The following is a 14,413-nucleotide window of genomic DNA, read 5'->3' on the forward strand; positions in this document are numbered from 1 at the left end:
CCTCCCTCACCACACTCTCTCCCTCCTCCTCTCTCCACACCCTCTCCCTCTCTCTCTCCCCTCTCTCTCCTCTCTCTCACCCTCTCCAACTCTCCCTCCTCTCTCTCTCCCTCCCTCTCTCCCTCTCCCTCTCCCTCTCTCTCTCTCTCCCTCCCTCTCTCCCTCTCCCTCTCTCTCCCTCTCCCTCTCCCTCTCTCTCCCTCTCCCTCTCTCTCTCTCCCTCTCCCTCCCTCTCTCCCTCTCCCTCTCTCCCCCTCTCTCCCTCTCCCTCTCCCTCTCTCTCTATCCCTCTCTCCCTCCCTCTCCCTCTCTCTCTATCCCTCTCTCCCTCTCTCTCTATCCCTCTCTCCCTCCCTCTCCCTCTCCCTCTCTCTCTATCCCTCTCTCCCTCCCTCTCCCTCTCTCCCTCTCCCTCTCTCTCTATCCCTCTCTCCCTCTCTCTCTCCCTCTCCCCCTCTCTCCCTCCCTCTCTTCCTCTCCCTCTCCCTCTCTCCCTCCCTCTCTCTCTCTCCCTCTCTCTCTCCCTCTCTCTCTATCCCTCTCTCTCTCTCTCTCCTCTCTCCCTCTCTCTCTATCCCTCTCTCTCTCCCTCTCTCCCCCTCTCTCCTCTCTCTCTCTCCCTCTCTCCCCCTCCCTCTCTCCCTCTCTCTCTCTCCCTGTCTCCCTCTCCTCTCCCTCTCTCTCCTTCTCTTCCTCTCCCCCTCTCTCTCTCTTTCACCCTCTCTCCCCCTCTCTCTCCCTCTCTCTCCCTCTCTCTCTCTCCCTCTCTCTCCCTCTCTCTCCTTCTCTTCCTCTCCCCCTCTCTCCCTCTCTCTCTCCCTCTCTCCCCCTCCCTCTCTCCCTCTCTCTCTCTCCCTGTCTCCCTCTCTCTCCCTCTCTCTCCTTCTCTTCCTCTCCCCCTCTCTCTCTCTTTCACCCTCTCTCCCCCTCTCTCTCCCTCTCTCTCCCTCTCTCTCTCTCCCTCTCTCTCCCTCTCTCTCCTTCTCTTCCTCTCCCCCTCTCTCCCTCTCTCTCTCTCCCTCTCTCCCCCTCTCTCTCCCTCTCTCTCCCTCTCTCTCTCCCTCTCTCTCCTTCTCTTCCTCTCCCCCTCTCTCCCTCTCTCTCTCTCTCTCTCTCTCTCTCTCTCGTTGGGCAATTCTTTCCAAGGCTTGTTTTCCCGAAGGCCTGCTGTCTGCGCAGTTGCCTTCATCATACGCAGGTAGAAATACTATTGATTGTTGCCGGATGTTTCTAATTGTAAGAGACCGAATCCGGCACCCACGAGAAACGCTTTAATTATGTTTTTATTTATTGATTTTGTGAATAACAACAATGATGATAATAACACGAATCATCATAACAGTAATAATAATAACAATACTACTACTAATAAGTACATGATATATCTGAAAGCTTGGATATGCGCAGTTAAAGGGAGAGAGAGGGAGAAAAACATTGACTGACATAATAGCACAGACGCGCACAGCACGGGCGCATCACATAATGAGAGACTCACCTCCATCAGCCCAGGAAGGAGCTTCGTGCGAGTGTCTGGGCTGGTTGCGGCTCCTGGTCAGCCTGTGCAGCCGGACTGTCACCTGCGTCGCCCCTGTCCCTCGCTTTCCGTGATTTCCAATCTTCCTGCATCACTATCGCCTCTCCGCGGCGCGGCCGGAGCCCCGCCCCCAGCGCACTCCCCCGCCCGCTGATTGGCCGGATGGACGGTCACTTCTGCCTCGCACGTCACCGTCACGTGCAGCCGACGCGTGTTTACAAACATTTGACGGGTCACGTGGCTCTGGGAATGGCTCGCCGTAACTTCCCTGTGAGCGCGCGCTGCCTGGGAGACGCGAGTGAGAACCGTCCGCACGTGCAGGCGGTCCGCCCGGTGCTACACGCGTGCTGCGGACACTGCGACGCATCCATGTAACAACTGCATGGCCTGCAACACTACAACTGCACAGATGCGTATGCAAACGTGCACACACACACACACACACACACACACACACAGCTTATTAAACGCACATACACACAGCTCTGGAAAAAATTAAGAGACCACTCCAAGTTCAGAAATCAATGTTAACTGGTCTCTTGATTTTTTCCAGAGCTGTATATACATATGAATATCATATTTTTCGGCCATTTAACACACGCACGCATGCACACAGTTGTATTGAATGCAGGACATGAAGTCTTACATTGAGGCAGTGCGCTGGCGGGATGTCCGATCAAGACAAGACTCCCAGTTCATGACGCAGCTGATGGTGTTTATACATACATTACATACATACATTACACAAATAACCTAAAAAAACATGAATAAGAAGGACCACTAATTTATATTGACAATACAAGTATACTCATATTTTTAAACTTGGCCTCAGTAAGGCTTTTTCATGGTTTTCTATTGGTCTCCATTGTTGTTGATCAGAGTGATTTTTACACTTTAACACTTTTCACATGATGTAAAATGCTCATCATAATGATAATGATTTAGTAGCAACAGCAGCGCTACTGGTGCCATAGTCCAGAATGAATAAAGCATTCACAACACAAGGGGGCAGTATTATACCAGCAAGAACATCACTCTTTATCATTTAACTGTCACTCATGGTTATCTCTCTTCGGAAATAAAGCTTCTATTCATCCAAAGTTTACAGCCAAACATAAGTAGACAGTTCATTTTTTTCTTTTCATCCATATTCCCCAAGCATTTCAACCATGCACAAAATATCATTTTCTCTGTTTAGTTTGTTCTTGTCTTTAGGTATTGCGTAAATCTGCATGTGTGGTTTGACAGTGCTACCTGAGTATTGTCAGTTGTTCATAGCTATACATTGCAGTTGAGACTTGAATATATAACCAAGCAGATCAATAATAATAGTGAATTGTGAATATTCAACCTCAGAACCAAGCAGATTAATGTGTTTACCATGTTTTTCCACTGTCCTTGCCTGGAGCACAGCACTTAAAGTGCAGTACAAGCTAACCTTTCTGACTGTTATGGTTTCAAGAACAGCTAGAGCGATACATTCACATGACATTTCAAATTAAATGAAAGATCAGAAGTAATGTCAGTTGTGGACCAGAGATAATGATAAAGGCAATAGCTTAAATGATCGTTCTTGTTTTTTTAATTGCGCACAGAGGACACAGATGCTTCTCTCATGCATTGATGAGTTGGTGTTAGTTATCACAGATAACTGCTCTGTGGAATGTTCAGCTTGCAGATCTGGTCCTTTATTCAGCTTTTGATAATCCACGCATTCTTTCAGACAACTGCACAAAATAAAGAAAAGGAAAAATACAGAAATGTAGCAGAACTGCAGAAACTGTTTATTCATGTCTGTATATAAATACTTTATCATATTTGTGCAGCAATGTTCAGAAGCAGTCGTTTTCAGTAATTTGCTGGGGTTTTTGTGAAGATGAATGGTGTGACTTAAGAGAATTAATTAAGAGAAAGAAATCTATTGCAAGTTGTTTATCTGCAACACAGTTAACTCCTGCAGTCTGGCAGTAGTGGTTTGGGCCACTGGATCTTAAAGGGAATATAGTAAAAATGGATTTCACGTCACGTTTATTATCGTACAGTGAAGTCGAGGATTGATAAGGGTACTGACTGCAGAGGGAGTCTGTGTGGCAGGAAGCTGATGTTATTATCACCCCACAGTGTGGTTATGTAACACAGTTGTAGCTCCTTAAAACAAGTTCTTCAGCCTCTCTAGTAAAACTCTACTCCAGTGTGATTTAGTGTCCAGGGCTTTAGGGTTGGGCTCACGCTGCATACGGTATATGGAATTAAACCTAGGTAGAATTCACAGTTGCTAATAAAATCTATCCTATCATATTTGACACATGAAGGGTTTAAGCATGGCAGTGCAGACCAGCTGTGTGTCATGTGGTATTAGTGTGTGTGTATGTGTGTGTTGTGATTTATCACTGTAAGCGCATGGTATGTAGTGATCTGAACACTTACGCAGGCATGTGCTTAGATCAGTCAGCTGGGACACAACTGGGGCCTGCCACTCATATGATGAAACCACATCCTCTTGTTCGAGCTTTTTAGCCATTATTATTATTAGTTTTTTTTCATTATTATTAGTTTGTGCAGCCTGCATACAGTTGTATTTGAAATTATTCTCACCCCTTTTTTTTAAAACAATTTTATTTGGTGATTAATTTATGTAACAAAAATCATGTTCATAGTGTATCTTTTGACAGTTCTTTTGAGCACAGAAAACTGTCAAGATTCCAGTTGACTGAGTTGCATTAAAACTCAGTTTGCTCAACTGGAATATATATATATGTTTAGGCTGAATCACTCAAGTCTTGGGTAAGTATAACATTATTTCAGTGGAATGGTGGAACCACAACATGAAAGCAGGTAACAATAATACTGGAATGACCCCATACAAAATATTCACTAGTTTGCCACAGATGAGACATTTGCATAAAAACAAATACTTCAAGCATACAGTGCCTCTCGTTTTAAGGAGGAACTGTATGCATGCAAGCAGCTCTTACCAGGAGTTGAATCTGCAAGCTCTGTGACTGTCATGTTCACAAGCTTGGACTGCAGCCTGCTCACCAGCTCATTCCTACTTGTAAGTGCTTCTTGAAGACCAGGTGCTCACCCTTTTAAGGAGCTGTGTGCTCTCCACAAGATCTGAAAGGAGCTCGGGATTATTTAAAAGCAGGGTGTAGTAATGCTGATGAATATTAACAAGTGCCTGTGTTGGGAATCAATGACGATATAATAAAAACTCTCTGACCATGTCGGGGACATTTGGACACTTGGAAGCCATGCATATCCTTGCATATTTCGAAAACGTTAATTTTTTACACTTATTGAAACTATTGAATATTTATTAAATTTTAGAATTTACCAGGATTGCCCTTTTCGTGCTGATTCTGCTTTGAAGAATGTCTGTTGATCTTATCTCAAATTGATTTAAAACTTACCCCCCCCCCCCCCTTATTTCATAGTCAGATTGAGGTCTAGACAGCCTTTCACATAGTTCTTAAGACAAACACATATTTTGCTTCCAAAGTGCAAATCACATCTCAAAATGTGAGGCTTTGTTGTAAATTGCAGCATCTCTAATGCACACGTAGATGGTGAGTTAATTAAGCAGTTGATCTCTGTCTCTCTGTGTTTAAGTAAATTGTCAATACCGCTGTGTTTTTCTCCCATTTTTCCATATAATTTAGCACAAGGGTATACAACTGCAGGAACACACTGTGGAAGGCAAAACTAATATGAGTTGTGTCAGCATCACAAAGTCTGGACTGAGCGTTGGCTGAAGATAATGAACTCTCCCCTAACAGCCAATCACAGAGGTGGAGATGGACCAAGTAGGACTTGTCAGACTGAATACTGTTGTTTGGTGCACTAGTTCACTTTAGCCGTTTGAAAAACAGACCAAGTGCATTTTAATCCCTTGTGTCTATCAGGCAGCTTGTTGACCTTTCTGTCTGTGTCTTTGTGTCTTTAGCCACTTGTTAAATGACCAGTACCATGCATTTACACTGCTTCTTGTAGCCAATCTATGGGTGTTCTACAGACACTTTATTAGACTCTGCCTCTTAAAAAACAGCATTCCAGTAAACCAAAGTCCATTAAACACAAACAGCATGTACAGCTGTTCAATTTTAATTGGCTGTATTACATGAAACTCCAATATGGAGTTGCAAAGCTGCAATACATCAGATTTAACAACAATGTGAAATCTTTTTATAGTGTACTGCTCTTTATAATCCCAGAGAGATGTTTTGGTGTTTTATTAAAACCACTATGAGGTTAGCATGAATATTAATGTGATTAGTTGGTTTGCACTGAATGGATTGCTGAGTGTCCTCATTGTTTGTAATTAAAATAATAATAGTAATAAATAAATTACAAATAATCAGAAAATCTCAATATTAAAAAGCTCTGTTCTACCCTGGCCTTTGGTCTGTAAATGGTGTGCCTTGGGCAAATCGTATAATACACCATCATTTGCCATTTAAAGTCATTCATTGCAAATTAAAGTATACAGTACACAGAAGAGGCATGTTGTGTCTGTCATGGTTTGATTTAAAGCATAACCCCTTATCCTCTTCATCTGATAACCAAGAGTTTCTCTCTAATTCCCTTCACAAGTACAGAGACTGTAAAAGGCTATCATGGTGCACATTCCTTATTGTGAGCAGGATATACGTGCCAGTTATCGCAAAATCCTGGGACCAATTAGGATCAGGTTAATGTGACGAGACCTTGTTTGGCAAAACGAAAAAATAGAGCTTTTACTCTTTATAGCTAATGGTATCCTGTGAAATTAGAATGGCATCTGGTCTGCACTTAGTATAATGATGGCTTATTAAGGTACAATATTTCAGCTCAAAAGCTGCTCTCCTGCTGATTTTAAACTTGATCCCCTCATCCCTCTCCCTCTGCTGGCAGAGCTAATTAAAGCAAAGTCAAAAAATAAAAATAGAAGATGCAGATTCTCTTCCCCATTTGCTCTGTATCAGGCTATGCATACACTCAAATTGAAACTGAGCAGTCATTATTCTACAGCATTTAATCTGTAGCACTTAAGCAAGCTGTATTGGCGTGTTTTGTTTCCTTGGCTCTCTGTTCATCGACACGGCAAAATTACACTGTTGATTTAACACTAGGGTCCTCTGGGATTTCTGTTGATATTTGCTGGGCATTTGAATAGACCTAAATGACTGCTTTTTTTTAAATGCAAAACTTCCTTCAAGCTTTTCAACCTCTACTACCAAGCCAGCTTTTTGAAACACACCCAGCACTAGACTCCTCATGTCCTGTAATTTTGATTGTCCCCCCCCTAATATAAAACCTGTAGCAACTGGAATGTATTAACCAGCAGCACACTGAAACTGGTCAAATAATCAGGTTTCAGAATGATTCGCACTGAAATCCTATTGAAAGGGAATCATTTTCATAGCATTCATTGTAATATAAGAACAAAAGAAAAACAACAAAAGGCCCATATGACCTGTGTTGAAAAGATGTGCTTCCTATTTTCAGTCCTAAATGCACCAATTCATTATTTCAACTTGTGACATCATCTTCTTTCATTGATTCCTTGTGAAGTAATCCTTTGGGTTAACTTTGATCATACCTATTACAATTCTGAACACTTTCCCCTTTGTATTCCCTTCTGCTGAAGACTATAGAGATTGGGTCCCCTTTATCTTTCTGTGTGTGAGTCCTGTGAGACCAGGAATTACTCTGGTCCCTTTCCTTTAAACTCCTTCCAGGGCAGCATTACTAAAGATATAAGAAACACTTTTATTAAGTATAACACATATACAAATATTTTTAGTGTTTGAAATGACAAAGAATCTTGATCAGTGATTTGGACAGATTAACCATCAGAACTATAAAATGCTGGGATATACAGCACAGCAGTCAAGTGTTGAGTCTCTTGCGGATTACGTCAATACATGCTGGCACTCGGCTCTGTTTCGCCCTTTCAGCTTGGCCTCTTGTGTATGGACACATATTTGGCAAGGAGCACCACTTTGAAGATTCCTGGCTTATATTATTATTATTATTATTATTATTATTATTATTATTGTTTATTTCTTAGCAGACGCGCTTATCCAGGGCGACTTACAAAATATAAGAGCAATACAAAGTACAGAAAGTGCAAAAATACACTGCAGTTCAAGGCACAAAACATTACAAATTCCAATTTACACATATATGTTTTGTATAGTATAAAATGAGGCATTTTAAAACTGATACCTATGAAACCTGCAATATTGTGACAATAATGGTTGGGGTGTGTGGCAGTCACTGGTACAGACAGTGAGATTCTTATAAAAGAGTGTCTATGAAGGTATTTATCAAACATCATCTACTTTTCTTTAACCATAGTCTCATCCCAGAGGAAAAACTGGAAAGTTGGCAAGTATATTATTTGTATTATTTAATGGTACCTCGTTAAACAAGTTTAGCATGTTTTTCCTGCAGAAAGATATACTTTAAATAAATGGAATTGAAATCTACTCCGGGCAAAATGGAAATGCAAAACAGGAAGTTGGTAAACATACTTTCAGATGAGCTATCTCAGACAGGAAGCTATGGAACAAAGAATACCAGATGAGTGTTATAGTCAGGCCTAATAAACCTTTCAGATTGTCTGTGAAAGGAACCACAGCATGTGAATGTTGTATACATGATTTGTGAATGCTGATTGTTATTTGGTAGTCCAGCACAGTCAACCTTCCTGTTAAATAATTGCCCAATTTTAGCTTTGGATAGTGATCAAAAGGTTCCATTAAAGTATTATTGAATTAGCTATACTTTTTTTTAGACGTATTGTGACATATATAGCTGCACAAATTTTAAAGATAAAACGTATTATTCAAACGTATTATTCAAACTTGCAGTCCTGGCAAAATTAATATTATTTACCAGATGCTTTTATCCAACTTCCAAGGTTTTACAAACGCTAACATACAGTGCTCTTCATATACAAGGGCAAAACTGTAACTAAAAAAGTGTGAACATTACACTGAATACAATTAAGAGAAGAATAGATTAGTCTGCAGGTGTAATCAAAACAGATGCATCTAGGGAGGAGAGGCAGCTCAATCCACCACTGCTGTTCAAGAACTGAGAAAGTGGAAGCTGGGGCAGTCTGACACCAGAGGGATGGCAAGACTAATCAACCTGTAGAAGAGGTAGAAGAGGAAAGTAGAGATTGAACAGAATTGTATATAAAGACTAGGCTCTTAAATGTAATACAGGTAGCAATTGGAGGCCAGCGTCAAATATGAAATCGGAATAGAATCAGAGAAGAGAGACCAAGAGAATACAAGTGGAGCAAAGCAATTTTGAATAAGTTGGAGGGGCAAATGGCAGAAGGCCAGCCAGATACATATTATACATATTCTGTATAAGTTCCTCAGAAAGAAAGGGCAGGAGCTCACCAGAGAAGATTTACGTTGCGAGTAGGAAAGAGAAGCATCAAGGTGCAGGAGGAGAGGAGAATGTGGTGGGGGTTCAATGGCAATGGAGATTGAAAAGGTCAGAAGAGAGAGGAAGAAGGTATATAAAATAAAAGAGATTTAGAGCGTTTAAGCTTCAGGTGATGCAAATGAATGAAAAGGCTGCCAGAGAAGTGAGAAGAAATGCAGGAATGTAAACATAAGATAAAGAGGATAATTATGGTGTCATCATCATGGAAATTGTTAGACAATCCAATAGAGGAGAAAACAGAACCCAAGAGTATGGAAAAACACTGGTTAGGGCTCTGGACTTGTAGCTGCTTAGATGTGGGTTGCAATCCTGGGTGTGTTGTACAAAGGAATTTTACCCAGCTTGCTGGGTTTCAAAGGGTAGATGTTTTTAAATGCAGTTCTGTCATGATATACTTTACTTTCAAACTTAAGGTGGTTATTCGTTTAATTTACAGTGTGTCTCATTAGATTATTCACACCAGCTTTTTGGAATTCAAACCGTATACTAGATCAGAGCTGATAAAACTTGAAGAAACTTGAACGACTTTATGTCCTTTTTGCGTGTGAGTCCTGTTAAGTGCCTGTGAAATTTGACTCTGGGGAGGTTGACCTTTCTTCTCACCGGGCTGGATTTGGTTTTGACTGCATCTCTTCAGACCTCTCGGAGATTATCTTCCAATCGGAGGAACAGGAGGAAAACATGACGTGCCTCGCAGCTGCAGAAACACAGGAACACACCCTTGGTGCCGCTGATGAACATGACTGCCTCATTGTGTTAATAATCTATGACTTCTCCTTTGACATTGGTGTTTTCAGTGGAGCACCATATTGATACTGACGTCTCTCGCCCCTTGGGTTCAACTTGTGGTTAAACTAACTTTTCACAGGAGGTGGATATCATGTTATTGTCGACCTTTGTGTCACCTCATGTATACGTATTATTTTAAAAACATGTTTTAGGCCTTCTGCATAGGCTGTCTTCCTGCTGACCTGAACATAAAATCATGTTAACTTAGTCTTGATATATTTCTAATGCTTTGCTTACGGATACCTAATCCCAAAGGAATGATCTTAAGACTGTTGATTTGCATGTCCAGGTGCACGGTTTGAAATAAATCTAGTAATTAGAAGCTCTCCTGGTTCTAATTTTAGGTAACAGTCTATGCCTGGATAAATACTGAGGTTTTCTATAGATAGGAGGTAGTTTATTTTAAAATTTTGTAACGTTTTAGTTAATTTCTACTTATATTAAATTGATTCTATGTAATGTTTCTCCTGCTTTTTGTTTGAAGCAAATTGATATTTGCGGTTGGTTTCAGGTCGGATCTATTGCAAGAAATCACTCTGCAGTTGATTTGGCTTTGCTCACCATTGCTATATAATTATATAGGCATCCTTTTCTAATCCTCGTGTCCCTGCAAGTGAAGCAGTGTCTTTTGTTTCCATTTTCCTGTTTGTGTAAAAAGCGTGTAGCCGTCAAAGCACAGAAATGCCGTATTGATTTGCGGCGCTGTAACATTCAGCCCACACTCGTCCCTGTTCTCACTAAACACTTGCATTACATTGTTGTACATAAGGTGGTACTCGATGTGCTAGATCACAGTGGCCTTGAGCAAACCTGTAGTGTGAAGGCATTGTGCGATACAGAGGCACAAAGACCAAAGGAAAAGGATTGCTGTTCCTCGGATACAGTGTCGCAAAGTATGTATTTTGTATTATACATTATTATTTTATTGCTATTGATGTATTCCTTAATTATTTTTTAATTACTAGGCCTACACTTTGAAATAAAGTGGTTGATTATTTCTGTTAAAACCATGTAATGAATGTTTCTTTTGCTTTTGGTTCTGTAATGATATTCATCCCTCTCCCATACTGAGCACAGGGCAGGACAACATGATATCATCTGATCTTTGTCTCTTATACAAAACCACATTATGCAGCTGTGAACTCATATGGGTTTATCTATTGTTCCTCTGCCAAACTGGTGTTCTTTTATAATAGATGAGACACCCCCCCCTGAAAGAAACAAAAACAAAATATTGTTCATCAACAAATAATCACTATTTATAGGCATACAGAAGTTTTGTTTTAAATGGGAAGGAGGCATTTGTCTTATTTACAGATACAAAATTTATGAGAAATAGCAGTATTCATACAAAACTAATTTCCAATGTTTATTCCTACCCTGAATAAAAACATAAATAAAAATAAAAAAGCCGATTCATTTTAATAGACTTGAATGGTAGTAGAATTAAGAGTTGCTTGTGGAATGTAAAAAAAAAAAAATATAGTAAAAAGAAAAGCCCATGTGTGCCCAAAAATGTAAAATTGACTTGCATCACTGAAAACATTAACACCTTAATTCCTGTATCCAGTATCTTAGAATACGCCTCCCTTTTCAGTTACATGGAAAAACAACATTCATAACTGAGGAGTTTCAGACACATACAATTAGGGCAGTAATCTTTTTCTTCATTATCTCTTTATCATCATAATGTAATAATAGGTTTTATAACATCAAAAGCACCTTGGCTTTTCTGCATCTGTAATGACACAGGCAAATCCAAATTGAAATACTAAAACCTCCTTATAAGATTAAAATGATCAAACAATAAAACAAGAAGCTGAAAGTGAAGCCTAGGTGGGAGACCAGTTTGAAGACCATGTATTCATTATGACCCAGTCTGTGTATGAGCCTCCGTTTAACCGAGTCGGCTAGTGAATTAAAAAGGAAACTAATTGGCAAACACTTGCTTTAGCATTCTACTTAATGGAATGGCTCCTAAGAACCTGAAAATTCATTCATCTCAAAGCGATTGTCATTGGCCCAGGAACAGAAGAGTATATTACCAAAGGGGTGATTTTAATCATGACTTGTAAAAAGAAAGCAAAATAATAATAAAAAGTTTGGAGGGGCAATCCCTTTCAAATCATCAACAAATCCACAAGCCATTTGGATTTCAAATGACCATCTACTGTAAGTCAGAGCCCAGCAGTTTTGAAATGAGCAGCCTTGATAGGGTCAAGGTAAAACTGCAGCCAGAAACCAGGTATCAAATGGAGCAGACAAACCCATCAGCATCTTCTGATTTGGCCTTGGTAATCCATGACTTGAGGCACACAGCCATAAAGGTGGATGATTTTATATACCAGGGGAATGGTATGATGGGAAAATAGAGTAACTTCTTCATTGCTGGGGGGTGCTCATTTTAATATGATGGGGCTCTGTAAACGTTTTAGAATCTAGAACAACATTGGATTGTTATTTTCAAACCTCCAGTTTAAAACCAGTGCTGCATGAACCTGTTGCTTTATTTACCAAGAGTGAGCTGAATGTTCACATTAACTGAGGTTAACTGAAGTGGGCTGGGGAGATTTAGCTAGTTCAGTAGGTGTTGAATGCCTCTTATGGCAAAATGAAGAGAACTCTGCACTCATAAATGCTTCAAAAGAGTTCCAATATCCAAATTATTATTTTGGACACCTGGAAATCTCAGTGTGTAAATAAAATAACAGGTTCATGCAGGTCTCTTTGCAGATCCACGTTCTGCATAGGGCCTCCAAATAAAATGTCTCTGAAGACTCAAGAAACAAACACAAAACAAAAGGAAATCCTTAATCTAGCTAATCTGTGGCTTTCTTTGAGCTTAGAGATTTACAGTAGTTTGAAACAGAAAAGCTGCGTTCATAAGACATTAAAATACATTAGAAGTGACTATAACATTACAGAAATTGAAAACACAAAACAAACAAAAAGCATAATACTGAAAAAACAGAAATAGGCACATGGTGTGACGAAAGCATTAGTAACTCCACTACAAGTGTCTTAGGCCATTTTCACAGCAGTGACATTGCAGCTAAACATCTGAAACTGTTGACACTGCAAAAAGGAAACCAACAAAAATAAAACAGACCCCAGTATGGTTCACAGTGGAGCCGATGCTTGTCAGCTCAGGCCTCCACTGATCTTGGTAAAGCTTGCGGTAATGAAATGGAGAATTATTTTTGCTTTCCCTCTTCTAAGTGCCAGTTTGTCAAATGTCTAAGATAAGCACCATTAGAGGAACATTTATTGTGCATCCCAGTCAAATTTGGCAACTTAACTCCCCAAGCCATCACGTTGTCTTAATGTACAGGACTTTTCATGAGTTTAAACAAAACATAAAATACAGTAAACGAGGGGAGAAGGAACTGTGGGCGTGTGTAAGTAGACTGTGTATCATCAGCACATTATAGCTCAGGGTTCACAATCAACAATAAGCACATTTATTTACCATTATTATAATTTCTCATTTGGCTTTTAGCTGGCTACAGGGAGTGATACAAAAATGGGCATTGAGATCTCCACTACAATATCTAGTATGTTTATCTGTAAGATTAGTATTAACATTATTTCTGCGGCAAAAGTATGTATTATAAATTTGATTTCCTGCCAATATGAGTCAGTTTAGATATTTTCCGCAAGTGTGTATTGTATTCATCGGAGCAATGCTGTGATGCTATAATTTCCAACAAGTGCACATGGAAATTAAACCATATATTATGTAGTAAATATTTTGTTCAAGCATGTGTAAGTGGATAATTAAGTAATAATTCAAATAAAAAACTACAGCATTAATAGTGAATTCCCAGTGACAGTCTATCTGATTTGCCTTCTGAACTCAATTAGCAGTTTTTCACCCACGGTTGATTTAAAAATGATAACCTGTCTGCTGATGTAGTCTTTTATCTTCACAATTTAGTTATTATTATTTGTATTATTATTATTTGTATTATTGTGGATTGCTGTCTGTTGCACTTTTCATTAAGTTAATCGTCAGCAGGCAAGAGCAAAGTAGTGGAAAAATGAAATGAAACGGACAAAGTAGATAAAAGATACAAAGATGATTCTGGTCTGTGGTCTTTGTGTCAGTCTTTGGTTTGTCCTTGCTGGTTTGTTTATGACATTCAAGTTACAGCTCTGTGTCAGCCACTGGGGCTTGCTTGCTGGCCGAGTGGCCGTTGGTTGTGGTCGTAGCTGTGCTATGCGGCGGTGGGTGGTTCTTCACTGTTTCAGCAGATTCCCCGTTGATGCTCGGTTTCTCCTGGGGTTCTGGAGGGTTCAGCGGGGCCACAGACACCAGGGTGTTGCCCTGATTTTCCTCATCAGTCTGGTAGGGCTCCTCGGCCTTTGGGAACACAGAAGTACAGTTGGTTGTTTCACTAAGTAGTTAATGTGGCAACTTTACTGCAGTTACAGCGTTTGCCCATTGAGTGGCACTGTTGGCAATCAGTAAAGGCTGAAGACAAAGACTGCAGAGATGGGAGTGTATTAAATATTGATTGCCACTGTGATTCTGATGATCGATCAAATGCACAAACATGCTTTCAGTGATAAAGTATAATATAATATAATTTTTCAATAAAAGAATTATGAAATGAGTAATCATAGGTTTGAAGTTAGAAA

At 40.1% G+C, this 14,413-nt stretch overlaps 1 protein-coding gene and 1 long non-coding RNA gene across 2 annotated transcripts in view; both read right to left on the reverse strand.

The window, feature by feature from the left end:
* Positions 1 to 1,655, reverse strand: part of LOC136749383 (uncharacterized) — a 22,815-nt gene extending 21,160 nt beyond the window's left edge. The window contains exon 1 of the long non-coding RNA XR_010816744.1: positions 1,496 to 1,655. This is a non-coding gene — a long non-coding RNA (uncharacterized LOC136749383). The remainder of the gene's footprint in view (positions 1 to 1,495) is intronic.
* Positions 1,656 to 11,006: 9,351 nt separating this feature from the next.
* The window catches only part of LOC136749384 (serine-rich adhesin for platelets), a 30,465-nt gene continuing 27,058 nt past the window's right edge, over positions 11,007 to 14,413 (reverse strand). Inside the window, exon 8 of the mRNA XM_066703640.1 lies at positions 11,007 to 14,135. Within this exon, the coding sequence (XP_066559737.1) occupies positions 13,920 to 14,135 (216 nt within the window). The 3' untranslated portion in view covers positions 11,007 to 13,919. The remainder of the gene's footprint in view (positions 14,136 to 14,413) is intronic.

The sequence above is a fragment of the Amia ocellicauda genome, chromosome 5, assembly GCF_036373705.1.
Source record: "Amia ocellicauda isolate fAmiCal2 chromosome 5, fAmiCal2.hap1, whole genome shotgun sequence".
NCBI classification, from domain to species: domain Eukaryota; kingdom Metazoa; phylum Chordata; class Actinopteri; order Amiiformes; family Amiidae; genus Amia; species Amia ocellicauda.